Below are 21,619 nucleotides of genomic sequence, written 5' to 3' on the forward strand. Positions count from 1 at the left end.
ATTATATCATCCATTGGTGCTAGAGAAAGGTGAGTGGGAGACGGCAGTTGTTGAAGTACATTATACAAATTCATTTCAGAATGTTTCCAAATATACTAATAATATTTATTACCGCCTCATGAATACAGAAAGCTGGAACATAACTAAAATCTTACCAGGACACTATTATAATGTCGATGATATTCTATCTCAAATTAATCATAAAAGTGATATATTAAATTTACAATTAAAAGTTAAAGCATCAGTAAAACGAATTGAAGTCAGTAGAGTAATAAAAGACCAAGAGAGGCGTATAGAAGTACGTCTATCTCCTGAACTAGCCAGAATATTAGGTTTTGATCACATACAACAAGAAGATATTGCAGTTGTGCATCATGCTCGTTATCCACCTGATTTACAAAAATCGCTACCTACACTTATGTATATTTACAGTGATATTGTAGAACCACAAATGGTGGGTGACACAGTAGCTCCATTGTTACGTATTATAAATACAAATATTACAGAGTATGGTATTAATAATGTACATATTTTTGACAATCCTCACTATGTCTCCGTGCAACGTAAACAATTTGATCAAATTATTATTGATTTAAGAGATAGTACAGGTAATCCACTTCCTTTCCAACATGGCAGTGTATGTGTAAAATTACATTTTCGCAAACGTAATACGGTATTATAAATTTTACCATGTGTGTATATTAATAGAGAGAAAAAAATGAAGTGTGAGTGTATGAAATCAGAATTAGATTTATTTGCTGGTTTACCCACTCAAACCAGTATTATAGGTAATAAAATAGTTCCATATAAGCCTGTGGCTTCGATAGCTGATAATGCACCAATAGAATTTGTCGTCCCCGGTCATGGGGATGACTATATTGACTTATCGCACACAATGTTTTATATTAAAGGTAAAATTACTAAATCAGATGGTTCTAATTTAACTTCTGCCGATAAGAAAATCGGCCCTGTAAATGATTTTCTCAATGCAATGTTCAGTGAATTGCAATTATATTTAAATAATCAACTTATTTCCTACTCTTCACACACATATCCATATCGGGCGTATATTGAAAAACTACTAAATTATAATGCTGAAGCTAAATCAACGCATCTTCAATCATCAATGTGGTTTAAAGATACTGCAGGACATATGGACAGTGTGGCCGATGCTAATGTAGGATTTAAACAACGTTTTCTTCTCACTACTTTAAGTCAGTCATTTGAACTATTGGGCTATATTCATGCTGATATATTTAATCAGGAGAAATTTTTACTGAATGGTGTACAACTGCGCATTAAACTAATTCCAGCTAAACCTACATTTTGTCTAATGGGTGACGCAGATGCTGATGGAAAAGTTGTAATTACAGATGCAACATTGCTTGTGAAAAAGGTTGATGTGTCACCGGCCGTTAAAATAGCACAAAATAAAGTATTACAAAATCCTAAATTTAGAGTAAAATATCCTATAACAAAAGTGCAAGTGAAGACTGAAACGCTGCCACAAGGAATTATGGATAGTACACTTCCAGATCTATTTTCAGGCATAGTGCCTAAACGTATTATTATTGGTTTTGTTACTAATACTGCTTTTAATGGTACTTATCAGACAAATCCGTTCAATTTTCAACATTTTAATATGTCATTTTTTACATTGTATGTTGATGGAAGGCCTGTGCCTTCCAAACCACTACAACCTGATTTTGATAATAAGCTATATATACAAGCATATTCCACGTTATTTACAGGTTCAGGTATTTATTATTCTAATCAAGGTAATAATATTTCACTCGCCGAATATCCTAATGGTTATACTCTACTGGTGTTTGATTTAACTCCCGATTCTAGTGCTAGCGCTGGATTTCATACTAGTCCACAACGGCAAGGAAGTGTACGCCTAGAGGTTCATTTTAAAGAAGCACTGTCATCTCCTGTAACAGCAATTATTTATGCTGAATTCTCTTCAGAATTAGAAATTGATTTCCAGAGAAAAATATATATTAATTAAAAATGTTAAATACACTTGAACTTTATGAGGCGCTACAACAAAATCTGCCTAAAAACCATTTTATTGGAGTATATGCTGCAGATGAGCTACCACTGTTTATTCATACATTTCCAGCAGCCATAATTATAAACACTGATTCTAGCGATAAGCCTGGTGAACATTGGGTTGCTGTTTATATAACTAATATGCGTGTGGGGGAGTATTTCGATAGCTATGGTATTCCACCTTATGTACATAATCATATAAGGTTTTTAAAACGAAACTGTCTGTATTATACATGGAATAAAAGACGAATTCAAGGTGATTTATCTCAATTTTGTGGACATTATTGTTTTTTGTATCTAACATGCCGTGCGTCTGGTTATTCACTACGCAATTTCTTAAACAAATTTTCACTTACCACTATTGATGCTAATGATATTATGCTCTATTCATTTATGAGATGGTCACTGGCGCGAGATTAAGTTCTCCGTAAACCGAGTGTGTGATGGTCCCTGGCGCGAGATTAAGTTCTCCGTAAACCATGGTCACTGGCGCGAGATTAAGTTCTCCGTAAACCATGTATGTGTGATGGTCACTGGCGCGAGATTAAGTTCTCCGTAAACCATGTATGCGTGATGGTGGTTGACATGAGATTATACGTGTGTGAATAACCAGACGTCGTTATTTTTTTAAACTCTGCTAAAATGTCTACAAAATGAATAACCTAACCTTTTAACTCCGCCATTGCCGGTCCCAAGCCCTGGATGAGAAAGGAGGAGGGAAGGTTCTAACAGAACGAGTACTTATGTATTATATGCTATGTTCAAATAGGGGTGGAAAAAGACAACAAATCTGCTATGTTAAAATAAGGGGTGGAAAATATGCTCATAAAAGAGAATGAATACACCCTTATTATGTTACGTATTCTTATCTGTTATCTGCTCTGCTGTGTGTTACGTAGTCTGATGTTCGTAGGGGTTAAAAAGGGAATGAATCTTATGTTCAATTAGGGGTGGAGAAAATGAATACACCCCCCTGTGCTATGTCCGTCTCTGTTATAGTAAAATAAAGGTTGGAAAATAAGCCGTATTAGATCTGCTATGCAATCTGTGCTATATTATAATAGGGGTTGGAAAATATGCTCATAAAAGAGAACGAGTACACCCCTAAAATGTTGTGTGTTCATAGTCTCAGTGTAATTTTTGCTATGTTAAAATAGGGGTTGGAAAATATGCCATGCTCTTTTATTAGCTGTGCTATGTATTATCTGTTCTGCAGTGTGTTCATAATTTCTGCTATGTTAAAATAGGGGTTGGAAAATATGCTCATAAAAGGGAACGAGTACACCCCCTTAAAAGTGCTCATAAAAGGGAACAAATTCACCCCTAACATGGAGGTCGTAAAAGACCATGAGTTGACGGGGCGTGGGTCATAGCGTATCGTGAGACAGTGGAAAATTGAGTCCTTGCTCTCAGGAGACCGTGGAAAAAAAGGCGATTTTTCAGCTACCGGGTGTCAGGTGCCCCCCACCTACTACCATGTATATGGGTTTTCTCGGAGTTTTCCCGTTTTCTCCCATTATTATTTCAGACATTGTACCGATTATCTTAGTAATACAGAAAGAAGTAACAAAGAGAAATATTAAAAATTTCCTCCAAAATTCCTCTGTTTTACCATGATCTCTTATTATTAAGTGACAATACTGTTACTAGGCAAGCAGAAACATATGGATTGGATATTACATTGTCTGCCTAAGATTTTGTAAAAGATGCACCCAGACCTCTACAACAGTACGGACCAAAAAATCCGAACGACATGATTCAGTTTTAAATGTCATGAGAATATACTGTTACCACCTACAATACTATCGAAACCGGAAGTGGTTGGAATTGACTACTTCCGCTTTCGATTCTGATTTCTATAGAGCACAAACTGTAAAAGGTACGGAGAAGCTGTTTTCTGCAATCGCTTCAGGATCCCAAGAAATGGTTTTGTCTATTTTGTTAACCCTCTATTCAACCCACAAGTGGTTTCAATTACCTGTTTCCGGTTTTAATACTGATCCCCACAGAACAGAAACAGTAAGAGCGACAAGCAGTTTTGTGTAATCGATTCAGTATTTCACGAAAACATACCATCCGCAACACTCTACACTGAATACCCTGAGAAAACTCAGACACGAAGTTGTCTACCACAAACTTACTTGGTCGGGTATCGAAACAGGAACCTCCCAGTCAGAGGTAAGAACTCTATTAATGAGCCATACTATGATTACCGCGCAAGACCAAGCTTGGGAATCGAACTTGGAATCCGTTCAGCACCCGTGCATTGACAGTTCACGAAGACTCGTCCACAGGTCTAGAGCATAGGTGTAAAAAGTAATTTCGAAACTCTCAATTCATACATTTTTTTAAAAATTCATTGTGTCTGCACATACTCGTACATTCTCATTGGCTGGAGAGTTATCGTGACGTATAAGCAAAGTACAGATTATTGCTCCAGTTCCCAGGGATGAGGTTCAAACATGAATAAAGAGTCCTTGTAACGTAAAATGAAAGAAAATGCAAAAATGAAAAGTAAGTGCACTACTTCAAATGCACTGGATATTCTAAAAACTGCTTCATAATAAAAATCATTATAGCGACTGTGCTCTTTCCCTTCCTGTTGCAATAAAGAATTAAAATCAAGAGGTGAAATACATTCTAGCAGTATTGAACTAATATTAAGAAACTACTTGTCGCTATCTATTTCCGTGTTATCCATTATCAGTGTTGTAACCGAGAAATCATAAATTTTCACTACTTCTGGTTTCAACAGAAAGATGGAAGTCGAAACAAACTTTATTCTTGGAACTCTAAATTCTTCCATTATCATTCACTTGTTTTAATCATCGTCTCCCTAAGCCTAAAGGGTATAAACGTGGGATGTTAAACTGGAAGTTTTAATTTCTCTCTCATTTTTGCAACACTAAGTGATAAACAACAATTATCACTTCCGGTTTCCCTATTAAGGTCCATAGAGCCAAACCAGTACGAGATAGCGAGTAATGGTTTTTGTGATGAAGATTCAGCGTCCGGTCTCTTCTTTTATTCCTTCATTGCAATCAGTAGTTATAGATGTAATACTTTGAGTATTAAATTCCCATAGTTTTGAAGTGTACCGTAGTTTCACACTGTGGAACAAAACTCACTTGTTTAAATTACATAAAATACGATTAAGCATAATTATTATTGTGATTAACACATAGCTCATTGATCCATTTCAATATCAATAGTCTAGAGATGGATGTCCAGAACGCACGCACTCAAAATAGCACCTATAATATTTGATTGTATCTATCATATTCCATTTATTATTACCTGCTCCCGCCAAGTGAACTTTGTGGTGGACAAACACCGTATGCGTGGGTTTTCTCGGGGTTCTCCCGTTTCCTCCCACTTTCTTCATTCCACCATTTCATTCATTTCTCATAATCACCGTCTCCTTTAGCCTAACCGGCATAAACGTGGGACGTAAAACTCAAAGATTTCATTTTTTCCATTTATTATTAGTTGTTACTAAGAACCTGAACGTGCTAGGAATCATTAATACAATATAATTTCTGTTAATTTAAGGCTATATCTTTGCACGTTAGCTTCGTTTATTCACTTGCTTTTATTATCTAACATAAAGGAAAAATTTACTTATTTTAAAACAATTAAAAATTAATTCACTAACTCTATGGCCTATGGAACACGGAGGTTCAACGTCGTGTTCAGAATAGCTCTCTATTGACGTCTATCTTTAGTCAACTGCATCCAGTTTCTACTTTGTATTCCTACTTTTCGGAGATCCATTTTAATACTGTCCCCTTTCATCTGCGCTTAGGTCTTCCCAGTGGTCGTTTCCCAATTGGACTACCAGTTAGAACTTTGAAAGCGTTCCTACTTTCTTATATTCTGGCTACATGACATGCCCACCTGACCTTGTTAAGACTGAAAATTTATTCTCACAGAAATGGATCATATTACGGTGAAGTTTTAAAATAATCAAAATGAAATAAAGCGAAATCTTCAAGTTTTACGTCCCACGAGTATGTCGTGTGGGTTAAAGGAGAAGTGATTATGATAAATGAATGAAGAAAGTGGGAGGAAACAGAACCCCGAGAAAATCCACGTACACGGTGTTTGTCCACCACGAACCTCACCTGGCGCGAGCTGGGATCGATCGAACCAAGAACCCAATGCACCACAGGTGAACGCTCTACCACTGAGCCACCATAGCCCCAACAACAACAAATCAAGATTGCTAATCTTAAAGTATTCCCGAAACAACTACAACTTTTGCTTTCACACGTACCTCATTTTTACTGAAGTAAAGCACCACAGCGTGAGATTAACTCGCTGCCTAACACAATATAAAAGTAGTTAAGAAGTAAACACAATCTTGGTGATGAACAGTCGAGTAATTTGCTCGAAATATTGAAGATAATTTGAAGAATTATGGTTGCCGCAGGAATACCTTAAAGTTAGTAATCTTGATATAAATGAATATAAATTAATATGTATTCCTTATGTATCATTAGTGATTAAGAATAAATTTGTTTACCTTTGACCAAAGGAATGAAGTACTGTAATGAATCACAGTATTTTTCTAAAGCTTCTTTGTAATTCTTTTCAGCATCTGCTTTGACAGCAGCCTGCACAAGAGCAACTGCTTTTCGGAATGACTCAGGGCCTGGCATATGCTCCAGATCGATAAAAGGATGACTAAAAAACTCTTCGAAGCTTATCCTCTGCTTGGGGTCGTGCTGTAGAAGTCGCATTAATAAATCCTGACATTCTACAGACACAGACGCTCCAGGTGGCAGCTGGAAAAAAGCATATATATTATAGGCAATTGCTTTCTTGCACATTTTTTAATTATTTATGATGCAGAAAAAGAAGTTTGCTTTGTTACTTGTAACGTCATATATTAACGTTAAATAGCAGAAACTACTTTTAGATGTTCACTTCATTATTTACTTTCTCCTACTTCGTAAGTAGTTAACTTTCATTCGTAAAATGCACATAGAAAAAAAAATCTTGGTGTAATGGTCCGATTTGTGGGCCTAAGCCGATCCACGCCATCTGTTAGCGATTGGTGGAACTACGTCGAGCCTAGCGACGAACATGTGGTGAGCGCGCCGCGTCGCCCTATCACTAACCAGTGTATCGGGAGCTTCCTAGATCTAGTAGCCATCACGTGTTTTATTCACGTGACTTCCCAGTTTGCCTCACGACGCAGGGTGGACGCCGAAAATTGGGTACTTGCCGGCCGGGAATCGAACCCGGGACCATGCGGACATGAATCCAACGCTCTAACCACTAGACTACTATCCATTTCATAAAGATAGGCCCCTGACTTCGTGGTGCTGCCGTGACGTTCAGTCGAAACTTATATTGCATTGTCGTACCTCGTTGGAATTGCTGAAATGTTGTCTTTTCAATACTTAAGACATAAAAAATTTCTCTGTACTATGTAGTGAGAAAAAAATAAAAATTAATGAAAAAGTGCGTATTTTTTCGTACTTTTTTGGTAGATCAATGTTTAGAGGACTATATCTCAAAAAAGAGATCACGTGAAATAATTTCCTGTGCACAATATGTAGATGCATCCATTAACTGTAAGTTGTGAAAAGTTCAATTTTCATCACTTGATACTTTTTGTGTAATTAAAACAAATGTACGACGCTCTGATCTCCTTTACCATGGTAGTTAGAGAAACGTACAAAACACTGTTCGAAAATTTGGAAGTCTAGTGTTCCAAATATTTGAAACTATTAACATAAAAAGGTTTAGTTGGTAGAGTATTTATTTTTTTAAATTTTTTTTTTTTACTTCAACATGTTCTCTGCGTTAAGCGGTGAGCCATGTTGCAGCCCAATCTTTAAATTCCCCGCGCTTATATGAAGAAACAGCATACAGTAAGTGGAAGTGCGGCAACGCTGTCGTGCAGTGTTGTCGCGTTCAGGAAGTTTGTAGCGCGAAGCTTATTTCATAAGAATGTAATAGGAAAAAGTAATTATTATAACCTTTCACAACATCATAAAAATAATAATAATGCATTACACATCTCAATTTAATCGAAATAAAACGTTGAAGTAAAACATCCGAAAACTCATCTATTTACTTCATTCACTTTCGTAATGGGTTTGTTGACTCATCGCTGCTCCTGTTATCTTCCTGTATACTTATTAACAATGGCTCCATTTCTACCTCAAGATCCTGTATCAGTATACACACTTTCCAGCTTACGAACATGTTAAAGGTTAAAAAGAAATGTATCCTTGGCAATCACGTGTTCACCTAAGTTCTGCGATCAATTCCCCTGCCGAATGTACAATAACACAGAATGGGTCCTTTGTTTTCTTTCAACGAAAAAAAAAAAAAACAAAGCAATGAGTAGGTGACGAGGGCTGTATTTGGGTCTAATCACGTTGCACTGATTACGTCTTCAACACTTCCCTTCGGTTCGTAGGCGTCAAAAACTTAGACATGCACTCACACCATATGGGTTCATTGCAATGAGACGGACGAATAGGCATTTATATTTTCCTTAGTATATGTCGTGGCTTTTGATTATATATATATATATATATATATATATATATATATGGATATTCCTTTACGAGCGGTGGTATTACAAAAAGAAGAGACAAAATTTTTAGGGATAATGAAATTGCAGAACTGATGAATGACTCCGACTCAGACGGTTATGAGTTAGTAATGAATAGTAATGACATTGATTATTCTGTGCTCAGTGGCGTATTCGGGAGTGAACAAGATAGTAACTCTGTTTCAAGTGAACCTGAGGCTGCGCCGGGAAAGAGAGAAAAAAAGTGTCGTTCCTATTCAAAGACAGATTCTGATGTAGCTTGGAGCGATAAAATTCAAGTAAATGCATACCCCTGTTTAGTGGTATCCCGGAAATTGATCAAAATGCTGGGCTATCTACAGAGTATTCCGCATATAAAGTGTTTCAGCTGTTTTTACCGATGAAGTTTTATAGTTAAAAAAAAAAAAAAAAAAAAAAAAAAAAGTTGAATTGATTTTGAGTTGAACGTCTTGTTCAGCAGTGAGGCTATATGAGACGTCGACCTACTGATTAACGTGGAATCCAAACTACATGAGCTTCTCCCAGGAATAGTAGTAAAAGTTATGAATCAATACGCAAAACAGCAGATTGAGAAAAAGAAAAAAATACTAAAACAAAAATCTTTGTTTTCTAAATGAAAGCGTGTTACTTTAATTAAAAACAAGGAAATTTTTACACTAATTATTCACATAAGCCTTGTACGGAAGCCAGCTTTACGCGGTTTTACAAATCAACTACGCAAGAGCTATTAGTATGTCTGTCAAGTGGTGGAACAGATTTTCTGTGAAGTGTAAACTCAATATTACATATCAACTAAGGTTGTATCATATAATAAAGTTTATGCTTGTATTTGTTTCTGTGCAAGTGTATTTTGTACTGCGTGCAGTAAGTGAAAAACTGATAAAAAGCAACAAATTTTCGAAGACCATCACATGCAAATCCAAACAAAATAAGAGTTCGCTTTTCTAATTTTGAACATTTAGCACATTTTCTGTATATCCTGTTAATTTCTAAGAAATTGTTTTAAAATCTGTGGAGATAAAATTTTAAAAATATCTCTAAAAAGTGCCGGACAGTGTGCGTGACAAGTTTAAATACCCGTCCGTCTGAGAGTGTATACGCGCCAGGAAAATGTGGCAACGTAGCACTCCGTATAAACTGCGATAGCGAAGGGCGCAAAGCTGAGAAAATCATAATGTCATATTTGTGATTATTTATCTTTTAAAACAAGTCAAAACAGTTTGGTTGAAAAAGCCACTTTAAGATCTTTCTAAAAGTTTTTTAAGATTGTTAATACACCGCAGCAATTCAGAGATAATGATGTCTCACTTTTTACTGAATAACAAGAAAATTACTACGTGTTGAGTGATTAAATTTTCAGAACTTACAGGTAACATATGCATCTACATATGGTGCACAGGAAATTATTTCATGTTATCTCCTTTCCGAGATATAGTCCTATAAACATTGATTTACCAAAAAAGTACGAAAAAATACGCACTTTTTCATTAATTTCTATTTTTTTCTCACTATACAGTACAAAGAAAATTTGTATGTCTTAAGTATTGAAAAGACAACATTCCAACAATTCCAACGAGGTACGACAATGTAATATAAGTTTTGACTGGACGTCACGGCAGCACCGCCAAGTCAGGGGCCTATCTTTATGAAATGGATAGTAGTGTCCCCTAAAACGCACATAGGGAAAGCAAAAATAAGGGTATATTGACAGCATAAAGATTCTATTGGATGCATATTATATGGTTAAGAACTTATCTATAAGTGTCCTAAAAATTTAACGAAAGCTACAATCGGTTTCGATGAACCACTGTCGATTTCTTGTGTAATTTAAGAAAACTTAAAGGGATTAATGCGTCACATTGCATAGTTTCCTCCATTACAAAAATGATAAAATATATACAAACGGAATGAATAAATCTTGATACACTATGAAAAGACGAAAATAGTTACCTTTTGGACTCATTAAACTGAAGGAGAACATTGAGAATGCGATTCATGAGTTCACACCGGAGACTCTACATCAGACGTTTCACAATATGGAACGCCATGTACAAACATGTCTTGACGTCCAGGAAGGACATTTCAGGCACCTGCTGTGACCGTCATGTATTCAGCATGAAACAAGGTACGTGTATTGTGACTTTCATTTTCCTATGTATATTTGTTTGGAAATTATACAATTTTTTTCTGGTTCGAAAGCGAGTGGGACGCACTATATTATTATTATTATTATTATTATTATTATTATTATTATTATTATTATTATTATTATTATTATTATTATTATTATTATTATTATTATTATTACTACTACTACTACTACTACTACTACTACTACTACTACTAATAATAATAATAATAATAATAATAATAATGGGAAAATGGGACCCTCCTGCCTCCCTATACCCCCCAGTCCGAGACGCAATGACAAAAGATTCTGAACTGAATAATAACACGAATTCCCTGCTTTTAGTCGACATTTAATTTCTTTGTGAAAATGGTTTTGATCTGTTAGAATACGTTTGTTTCCTCTTGACACAATTCCCGCCATTGCCTTGGTTGGCCTTTAAAGTATTTTCTGCTAGCACTCATGTGAATGTTTTCATCCAATAGACGTCTTATTGCTTTTGTCGTGTACATGACGTTAGTTGTCAGCCAGCCCATCAAATAAGGTCATTGCTATTTGATGGGTAATTGAAGTGCTCAGTTGCCACACGCGAATAGGTGTGTTACAGTGATTTGTGAGTTTTGTCGCGTTTTGCTGTGTTTCCTAGCGTATTGTAACTGTCAACTAAACCGTGGCGTGGCAACAATGCGTTACAGGCAGACCCATCCTTTAGGCGGGAAGCGTGCCAAGATAAAACAAACGTGCTCTAATATTGATTCTAGGTATTTGAAAGAACCCACTTTGTTGAAAATATTATTTGATATTTTACTTGTGTGAGTACCTGCTACTTAAACACCGAGTTTCACCACTGCAAAAGGTTGCATGAAAACTTCAACAAGAACTGGATTCAAATTCCTGTTCTCATCATAAACTTGAAGAAACTTATAACTATGAAAACAACATCAGACAATGAAACTAAATATTTTATTTTCCTGAATTACTAGGAGAGACATGTTTAACTCAATAGTACTTGTACCTTTATTTCCTGCTGCGTTTTTATCTTCATGGCCAAATCTTCGAAATTTCGCGACGAATATGGAGCCATCCCGAACAGACATTCATACATAATAACTCCAACAGACCAAAGATCCACACTGGCATCGTATTTATGTTTCAGAAGAATTTCAGGAGCCATATACAACGGAGAGCCACGAAGAGAAGTCTTTTGGTCATCACTGCTCAAATACTGGGCGAAACCAAAGTCTGAGTATAAAACAAATACATACATATAAATATTTTTAAGTACAACACAAGAATACAAATAGGTCAGAAAAATGCAGGATATGCATTACCGATAAGCAAATTACATTCTTTAAATAAATATATCACAGCCAGGTGAATATATTGACATCCGACGTTTCGGATGCACACATTGTATTCATCCTCAGGGTTTCTCTATCTCAATGCAAGCAGCTTCCATCACAAGTCATAACGTCTCACAGTGCTCAACACCTTGACTCACAGAGTAGTCTCCGTAAATGACTAGGAAAATTTACAAGAGGAATTCAATCATGTTCGTTCGACGCTACAAGGGAATGGCTACAGTCTTACACATATTAACACGTCCATAAAGAGAACCATCACTTCCCAACAGAAAGTGACAAAAGAAGTCAAGAGTGAGGATTATCTCTTTACTATCGTATTGTCTTTCATCGGCCACTCCTCTGGCAAACTCAGCAGAATACTTGCAAGACATGGCATAAGAGTTATTCCCAAACCTCCAGCTAATATCAGCTCGTTACTCAAACCAGGAAAGACGACCTTCACCTGCGCATTCCTGTGTATATCGTACTATGCGAATGTGGCAGATCATACATAGGGCAAACTGGACGTACTATAGAACAACGATGCAAAAAAACACAATAGCTACATAAGACTGCAGCAACCAGAAAAGTCAGGGCTAGCACAGCATAGTCTAGAGCTGAGCCACAGAATTAATTTTACAAATACCACCACAGTAGCCAAATGCAGCAATTATTGGGACCGAGTAATAAAGAAAGCCATAACTATCTCACGTGGAAGGAACAGTCTCAGTAGAGACAATGGATTTCAACTTAACCCTATATAGTCGACCCTTTTCAGGAACAAAAATAGACATTACAAAGCCATTTCTTGTAGCCACAACAATAGCCTATCAGGAGATAGCATTTCCCTCAGCCAATCGTAAGTCCCCCACTCATACTTCCGCCCCTTAAGTAGTCACCATATATACATGCCAACATCTCCGGTCTCTTCATTACAATCCCCGAAGATGAATGCAATGTATGGATATCAATGTCGAAACGTCGGATGTCAATATCTTTACCTCGCTGATAGCCCGAGAAGACTCATTAAAATCATGTCGCCAGAAAAATTCAATTCTTTCTGTTTTATCACTCACTTATCACCATTACATTTTCTTCTTATAAATGTATATTTATAACCGTGGTATTACTATGAACGTGAAAATAAATTCATGTAATACCTAGCATTTTACTGTGATCGAAGACACTGTACTCTATTGATATTGTAAATTATTTTATAGAAAGAAAAAATGTCAACTTCAACAATAATTCATTATAAATGGAATTTTAATTTAACATCCTAAAGATATGTCTTTTATGTTAACGAAGACGATCTGATTCATAACAGCCAATAGATATAGAGATATCTGGTAGCAAATATCTAAACTACTTTTTCATGTAAATTCATTATCCTACGATCTGAGAATTATATAATAAAAATTGAAACGTAAGCTTGTCAGTAAATAAAAGCACTTACGTATTTATAGAATAAAATATGGGTTCACAGAGCGGATTTAGAAGGAATATGCTGTTATTCTTCAATAAATGAGAAAGAATCGAATCAAAAGTAAAAGAAGTGAAATGAGGAGGAATCTACATATATTTTAAACATTTAAAAAAATATATTTCATGTTTAGGTTTCCCATTTTTCTCAGATCTTAATAAACAAATGCTTAATTAGATCCCTCATGATTAAGTAATAAGGAACTAAGAGTTTAACTGCAAGTGGAAGTATATTGGTTTGGTTCCACGTTAAACTATAAGTATACGTACATTTATACTTAACAACTGTAGTGGAAGCTGTAGCTACGTTCACCGTGTCTTTCAGTACGTAGCACTCATGGGACGTAAATCTATGTTTTAAGGTGGAATCCTAAACATCGTAATCTGTTCAAATTTCGAGGTTTTCCCACCGGGAATCATACCCGAGATCCTGTGCATTGAAAGTGAGTGTGGAGAGCTCTACTATTGTTCTAAAATTATTAATATTTATACTGGAAACAGTTTTCTTATATATTATTGAATTTTACAGTAGACTCCCGAGTATCCGGCTCGCGACTATCCGGCCTCGTTTTCTTTTGTCGTAATTAAGTGAGGAAGGCAGGACGTTGCATTGGCAACATTGTCAAGGCATTAGGAGAGGGCATCTGCTACGCTCCTCCTACGTGACGTGTGCAAAATACAAGTTGTTACAGGAAAAGAGCAGCGTTCTGCTCCTTGTTCATTGTTTCGTCAGTGTTGAATGGACCTCAATACAGTACGCTTGCCGTTGTTCCTGATTATAACTGTACAGTACGTACAGTAGTGTATTCGTAAATTGTTCTTGGGCTATGCTTAATATTCATAAAGAAATGAGTTCATAGAACTCCGGACTATCTGGCTTTTTTTGATATCCGGCCTGCCCTTCCGCCACATTAGACCGGATACTCGGGAGTTTTACTGTACGTGTTTGCTGCAAAGGTACACGATATCAGGTATACGTGTACTGTGAAGATGTACAGGCACAAGACAAAAATTAATTTAGATCTACGTAGATCGATAAATACTAGAGGAATATCCAAACCGTTTGCAGTATAAATAATAATATTTTCAGCTCATTAACAAGTAAAAATTTATATTAATTAGTTAAATGCGTTATGTGTAGCTCTTGTTGATGGTTGAAACGTTTTTGTTTTATTCTTGTATAATTCACTTTTATCTTGATTCTTTATTCTATTCACAAAAGAACATTGCCCAACCTTAAACATTCTACATACCTGCTAACTTAAGCGATGCATTTGTCTTGGAGGTTAACAGAAGGTTTTGTGGTTTGAGATCCATGTGAGATACATTGTGAGATCGTAGGTACTTCAAAGCCGCCGCTAGCTGTTGCAGGAACCTTTTGCATGTTGTTTCGGGCAAGCGTTGGCGACTTTTAATGAAATGGGACAAATCACCACCTGCACAGTATTCCATGATTATGTAAATACACCTTTCAGAGAACAGAAGAAGAATACAGAACATAAATAATTGATAGATCCGTTAGTAAATGAAATGTATTGAAAAGTTAGTAACAACACCAGCAATAATAAATACTACGAAGGTGTATAATATAAGCCTGGAAACGAAAATGTAATAGAAGTATGTAGGTTAAATAAGTAAAACTTTTAGTATATTAATGAAAGCAGGAAACAATCGATTTAAACTTATTTTTATACACCAAATCTTCTGTAGGTTGAATTCAATAACATACAAAGAGTGAAAAAGTGCCTGACTAAACCGGGGACCTCCAGCATACCATGCCGATGCGTTAACCATTATGCCACCCAGTCTGCTTCCAAGAACAGCTAAATACTCTCTCACTCCCGAGGTCGGTGCTCTCCTCTCAGACCAGATGGTTTGCACCAGAGTCTAGATGTTGTGCTTGGACAATCCACGGTCCATATATGTGGCCTGAGTGGAAAGCGCCGACTACAGGAATGAGAGCGTGTTTGGCTATTTTGGGAAGTGGACTGGGTGGCGTAGTGGTTAACGCATCGGCACGGTATGCCGGAGATCCTGGGTTCGAGTCCCTGTGCAGTCAATCACTTTTTCACTCTTTGTATGTTATAAAACTATTTGTGCTCTTTCCATTTTATTTATTCTACTGACGTTTCAAGGGGACTTAATTCCCTTTATCACCCGAAATAGAATAAAATAAGTTATTGTTGTACAGCAGCTATACTACGATTTCCCCCCGATATGATCCAATTTTAACATTATTATAATGTTACACTTGATTCAAATTTAGAACATTCTGTTTTTATTAAAATTAATTTCCTGCTTATTTTAATAAAATATTTTATTGAATTTGAAACATTCCTTTCTATTGATGGTGTTATCATTTACATCTAATGTATTTTTTATTAATCTTTCATATCTTTGAGTGGTTCTACTTATAACTGCCCATTCCTTGCGGTGTATGGGTCCTAATCCAGATTTTCCTGATTAAGCGGATATATCTCTTATGTTTATGATATCTGCTTCTAATTGTACGATGTATCTGACGCCACACCCATACGAGAATGAATAAATACCCGGGCTGTCTAATCGCTCATGTTCTTTCACAGAGCGTAGCAATTGTCTGATCTCATATGTTTTGTTGTTATTCCCTAGACGACTTACTCATTTCGAGCTTTATGAAAGGTATTATAATGTGAAGCACTTGAAGAGCAATCTCATCAACAAACTCAAAAGTATTCACTTTTGCTTCTCTAAATTATTATACAACTTTCAAAAGATAATATTGAGCGTCGGGGTTTCGCTGAAAACTGTCAGTATTTTCAAGACCACGATGTGAAATTGTATTTTGGTAGGGATAAGAGTATGGAAATTAAATGTTCACATTCAATAATAAAAACATCTCGTTGCTCCACAGAATACACGTTTTAAATGTTTCTTCGTCTTCTTCTTCTGCAGTGGTTGGTAGCGACAGTGAATGTGTCAGTGATGTTGTTACAACTTCTGTCCAGATTGCCCATGTTCAAATTTAATTTTGGTGTCCTCGTTCCAATAGTAGAAGAGGTTTTTGATCAATTTCACTTTATTGGTTTTATGATTTGACACTTTTAGGTATTTTGAAAGCCTATCGTTTATTTGGCATCCTGAATATGTTCTTTCATCCTAGTGATTGTCTTCCTCTGTCATGGCTTTATAAGCGTCTGCCATTGCATGAAATTTCATACAAATCCTAGCGGATTGGTGAAGAAACTTTTGCAATCTCTTTAAGTTTTCTCGATGTTATTTGGGGGCACTAATACTACATTAACACAATGTTTCTTAAAAAAAATTCGTAATTTGTTTTAAAGTGAATGGAATAAATGTATGCCTATCCATTCCTTGGTATCATAATTTGTTTTGAAGGTATCCATTTTGAGCAATAATATGACTTGATGTAACTATTTTTGCGAAATGTGAATCCTGTAACCATTTTTCTTTCCAATGTTCACTAATAATAATAATAATAATAACTTTATTTTCAGTGCTGTGAACAGCTCATTGGCAAAAATACAGCACTATGTTAAGACTATTATACAATCATTTAAAACAGACTAGAAAATTTGTGATATAGAATGAATATTAGCAGGTTAAGACCCCTTTTAGCAGGTTAATATAGTCACATTACAAGATTTACGCTGATCATAAAACAAAATTAAAATAGATACAGTCAATATCATAAAATACTATTTACAAAACTACGGAAACTAAACCTTTATTGAACTATCGTTTAAAGACTGAGTCAACCTTGCTTAAAATTTCATATCCGGCATGCAAAAGATCCCGGTTACTTATTGTCGTATTTTCATATAAAAGATTGTTTTTTTGAATAAAATGTTATAACTAAAGATATTCTGAAGATATATCATAATAATAAAATCAAGACTCTTGTCATAAAGTTAGAACAGTTTAATTTTTGTAAAAAATATAAATAAATAAAATAATTGTTCTATTGTTTCTCCCAACATATGTTCATTTTAAACTGTTTTAAGACATTGTCATTCTTCTCAATATTTCACGTTTTGAATTTAGTGCTACGTATGTCGACTGACTTCTTACACTATAACTCGGCATTCTTATTCCTATGTTTTCCAAGCAGTAATCGCTATTATATTTATTATCTAATACCATTTGAATAAAGTATTTATCTATAAAATTTCTTCTTTCTGCTAGAGATTGAAGTCCCCAAAAAGTTAACCAATATTCATACTCGTGTGAATAGTAGTCCTTTTTCATTTCATAACATAGTATATAATAATAATAATAATAATAATAATAATAATAATAATAATAATAATAATAATAATAATAATAATAATAATAATAATAATAATAATTATTATTATTATTATTATTATTATTATTATTATTATTATTATTATTATTATTATTATTATTATTATTATAAAATAAATGCTGTCCTTACCACTAGAACAAAGAATTAATACTGCACAAAAGAAATTCTTTCAAATCAAACTTTGTTTTATTTGAATGTGCCGAATTGGCATGTAGGTATTGGGGACTGTTATATTCTTTCAGTAAACTTTGGTACTGAGTTCGTTTCCTTTTCTATGCTGTATAAAATTCGACGCTTAATATTATTTTTTGAACGATCTATAAGAATTTAAAGGAACAAAACTGAGTACGTTCGAGTTCATTGGTATGAAAGCTAATTTCTATTCCTCTAAATTATTTGTTAATTTTGTTTCATGTTAGTGTATGTCCTTTCTTATTGATTTATTGATATCTCCTTCATTATAATCACTTTAAATTAAATATTTCTTCTTTATGATTATCTTAGCAGATATCATTCATGAATTAACCTTATTTACCTTTAGAATTAGAGTACATTGCTTAAAGTGAAATCGAAAATAAACAATATTATACAAGAATACAAAAAAGAGAACCAGATTAACAACACAATATACAGGTTACACCGGAAGTATATAACATACTTCTCAGGAAAGCGGCTAACCTTAAGTTATTAAAACTACTAAGCCCAAAGTATATATATTTGAAGAACCAATGAAACACTCACTTTCATGTTCCTTAAGGACAAATATTAATGAATAACTACCTCCATTGTTTCAAAAACTAATCGGTCTTTTTCTGAAAGTAAAAGATTGCGAATTTTACATCGTGTATTCCTTGGACATTATTAGAAGTGTGTACCTTCTGTCAGATTTACATAAAAACTTATAAACTTGGAAGAAAATTAATGTAAAGGAACCTATAGAATACACTTACAAACTACAAGGTTTACACTCAGACTAAAGAATCGAATTCACGCTTTTTCACGGTTTTCATGGTCTAAAATGTTTCAATTTCACGGTCGAAAAGTTTATACTGGGACTGAGGAACACGTGATCGGGACGTGTTCCGTCGGCTGAGGTTCGACTGCATTTTCATGATGCAAGTCCTTCCCAATATGTTCATAACGTGCTCATTTAATTACAAAGTTTGTGAAGATAATGACAGGGAAGTGGAGCACGAACCTGAGAAAACCAGAAAAATCTTGGAAACAGTTAGGGAATGAAATCAAATTTATGATCTATATTATAGATTTTCAAAAAGTTATATGAAAAATCATTTTTCACTGAAGGTCATCAGCGTTATTCAACGTGATAAAAATGAACGTTATTCACTGTAAATCAATCCTTGAGCTGAGATATAGGAAAATTATTTACAGATATTGGCACGAGCGGTGCGTGATTAGACATTGTTCTGTTGAAAGACTACATCTCCTTAATGGGGCAGGAAACAACAAGACAATGGGTTGGATGATGTTGAGTTGATTTTGAGTTGATTTTAGTTTAGCGTCCCTTTCAGCAGCGAGGCTATATGAGACGTGGACCTACTGATTAACGTGGAATCCGAACCACATGAGCTCCCGCCGGGAATGGGTTGGATGATGTTTTGAATGTATGTTGCACTGGTAGGTAATAGACTTTTACCTATGACTTCCTCCAAAATTAATTTGTGCTTTGATGCTGTACATACCGTGGAAAGTGCCGCTCACTCGCAAATGATATTTTCCAGCGTAGAGGCAGAACCGGCTCTTATCACTAAACACAAAGCTGCGTCATTCATCCCTCCAATTGCTTCTTGGACACATTAAAGGTGAGCTGCACAATGGGTAGAAGTGAAGGAAATTCGGGCAAGCGGCTCTCATGATCATAGTTTCGTGTCTAGTACACTGATGAAGATGATCCTACCTCACAGCTCGGATGCAATATTTGTTCTAATCTGTGATGCAGTCGCCGTTTGATCATCACATGTACAACCATTTACCAGCAACTCAAGCGAATACGATGATTCTACGCCACTTCATTCCAGGTGTTCTTTTAAGTGTAAATCAAACGTCCACATGCACACTAATATAAGCTGCAACTTTGACAAAATGAGGGTTAAATAAATGGAGTTTTTACCTAAATGGAGAAGTTTCCTTTTGCAATCTTGTGGACTCCGGTGTTTTCGTGCATTTATTCACTCACGATGGAATTTCTTAAAACAACGATAAAACCAGCACTATATCTTAAATGGAATAGTAACAAATGAAGAGTCGGACTATATATCAAACACCAACTAACCTGTCATCCCACGTGAAATCCTTCATCTCGACGATGTATTCGTGTTTCAACTTCTTGAGAAGTGAGATCTCTGTTATGAGGTTCTCCACGGCCGCAGGTGACAAACTTGCTTTCTCCACGCATTTCAATGCTACTACTTCACGACTTCCAACCTGAAAGCACACACCAACCCATGTACTCTTAACTGAAATCTAAGGAAACTATGTCAATACAAAATACTATAACGCTCAAAGGAGTATATCCACAATCTAATATATATATATATACACTCTAGTTCAGAGATGCAATTCAAACAAACGAAAATGTTGACCTCAAGATCATACTGGATTATAAATATAACGTAATCTTCAAGGTGATTTAAGGTTATGTACCACTAGGTGAAAAAAAAAAGTATCTTGTAAATAAGTTTCAACAAAAAATACTTCCTTTTCCTATATGTATTCGAAATGTTTGAAGGTTTCAATAGGAGAAAACAGTACCAGCAAATTTCTTTTCAATATTTTTGTTCAATAATTACGCAAAATAATTAAATTAGAAATATGGGTTAACTCTCTTCCACTGTAACCTTGGAACTTCATTTCCAAAAGCAAGGATATATAGCGGATTCAGACCTACGTATGAAACATTATCCAATCTTATCAGGTCTTTTTCTGTATATATATATATATATATATATATATATATATATATATATATATATATATATATATATATATATATAAAAAGCTGCCTGCACGAAAATGTTTGTATCTAAAAACCATGAATAGAAACCTTAAATATCTTCTCACAGAAACCAGCAAATTAGCCATCACATCAAGTGAAATAATAATAATAATACAGTGGAGTCTGTTTAATTCGAAGTCCAAGGGGACAGGAAAAAAAAAATTCGAATTATCCAAAATTCGAATTAACCAAAAACTCTCATTTTTAAGTAAAATCAAGGAAACAAAATAACTGTACTGTATATGGAAAACTAACATGCAGTGCGCCCTACCTTTAAAAGCACCACATTTTCGTAAGGAATTAGAATACTCTCCGCGATTCGACATTGTGCATAATGCACGCCAATAGATTACAAACAAATCTGTTTACATTGTTATCACTGCTTTTAGTTCAGTTAATTGGAATTGCACAAATGTCTCGCACAAGTCATTTGCTAGTGGAGGACAGGGTTCAAGGTAGAATTTTTCGGCCCGAGCCCAATCCAGCCCGAATGTACCTAGGCCCGGGCCCGAAAAGTTTTGGAGATTTTCGGCCCGAGCCCGACCCGGGCCCGATAAATTTTAAAAGTTTTTAGCCCAACCCCGGCCCGATAAATTTTTTAAAAATTGAGCTCGAACCCCAATCTTTCTCAAAATTTAGTACTAATTTGACCTTACCCTCAGAAACATTTTCTAAACTCTGGTTCACAACCTGACGCTTGCCTACCGAATAG

General features: G+C 35.2%; 1 protein-coding gene across 6 annotated transcripts in view; it reads right to left on the reverse strand.

Annotated features, from left to right (window-relative positions):
* Aduk (unc-51 like kinase 3 homolog Aduk) overlaps nt 1–21,619 on the reverse strand; it is a 92,261-nt gene that overhangs the window by 51,354 nt on the left and 19,288 nt on the right. For 5 of the 6 annotated variants that reach the window (XM_081733381.1, XM_081733382.1, XM_081733383.1 and 2 more), the window contains 4 exons: nt 20,185–20,336; nt 14,836–15,050; nt 11,773–11,999; nt 6,581–6,842 (listed from right to left, as the gene is read on the reverse strand). In XM_081733381.1, coding sequence (XP_081589507.1) covers nt 6,581–6,842; nt 11,773–11,999; nt 14,836–15,050; nt 20,185–20,336 — 856 coding nt within the window. Of the gene's footprint in view, nt 1–6,580; nt 6,843–11,772; nt 12,000–14,835; nt 15,051–20,184; nt 20,337–21,619 lie in introns of those variants that run through there. The other variant, XM_081733385.1, reaches the window with a different exon arrangement.

The sequence above is a fragment of the Thermobia domestica genome, chromosome 12, assembly GCF_964235325.1.
Source record: "Thermobia domestica chromosome 12, izTheDome1.hap1.1, whole genome shotgun sequence".
In the NCBI taxonomy this organism is placed as follows: Eukaryota; Metazoa; Arthropoda; class Insecta; order Zygentoma; family Lepismatidae; genus Thermobia; species Thermobia domestica.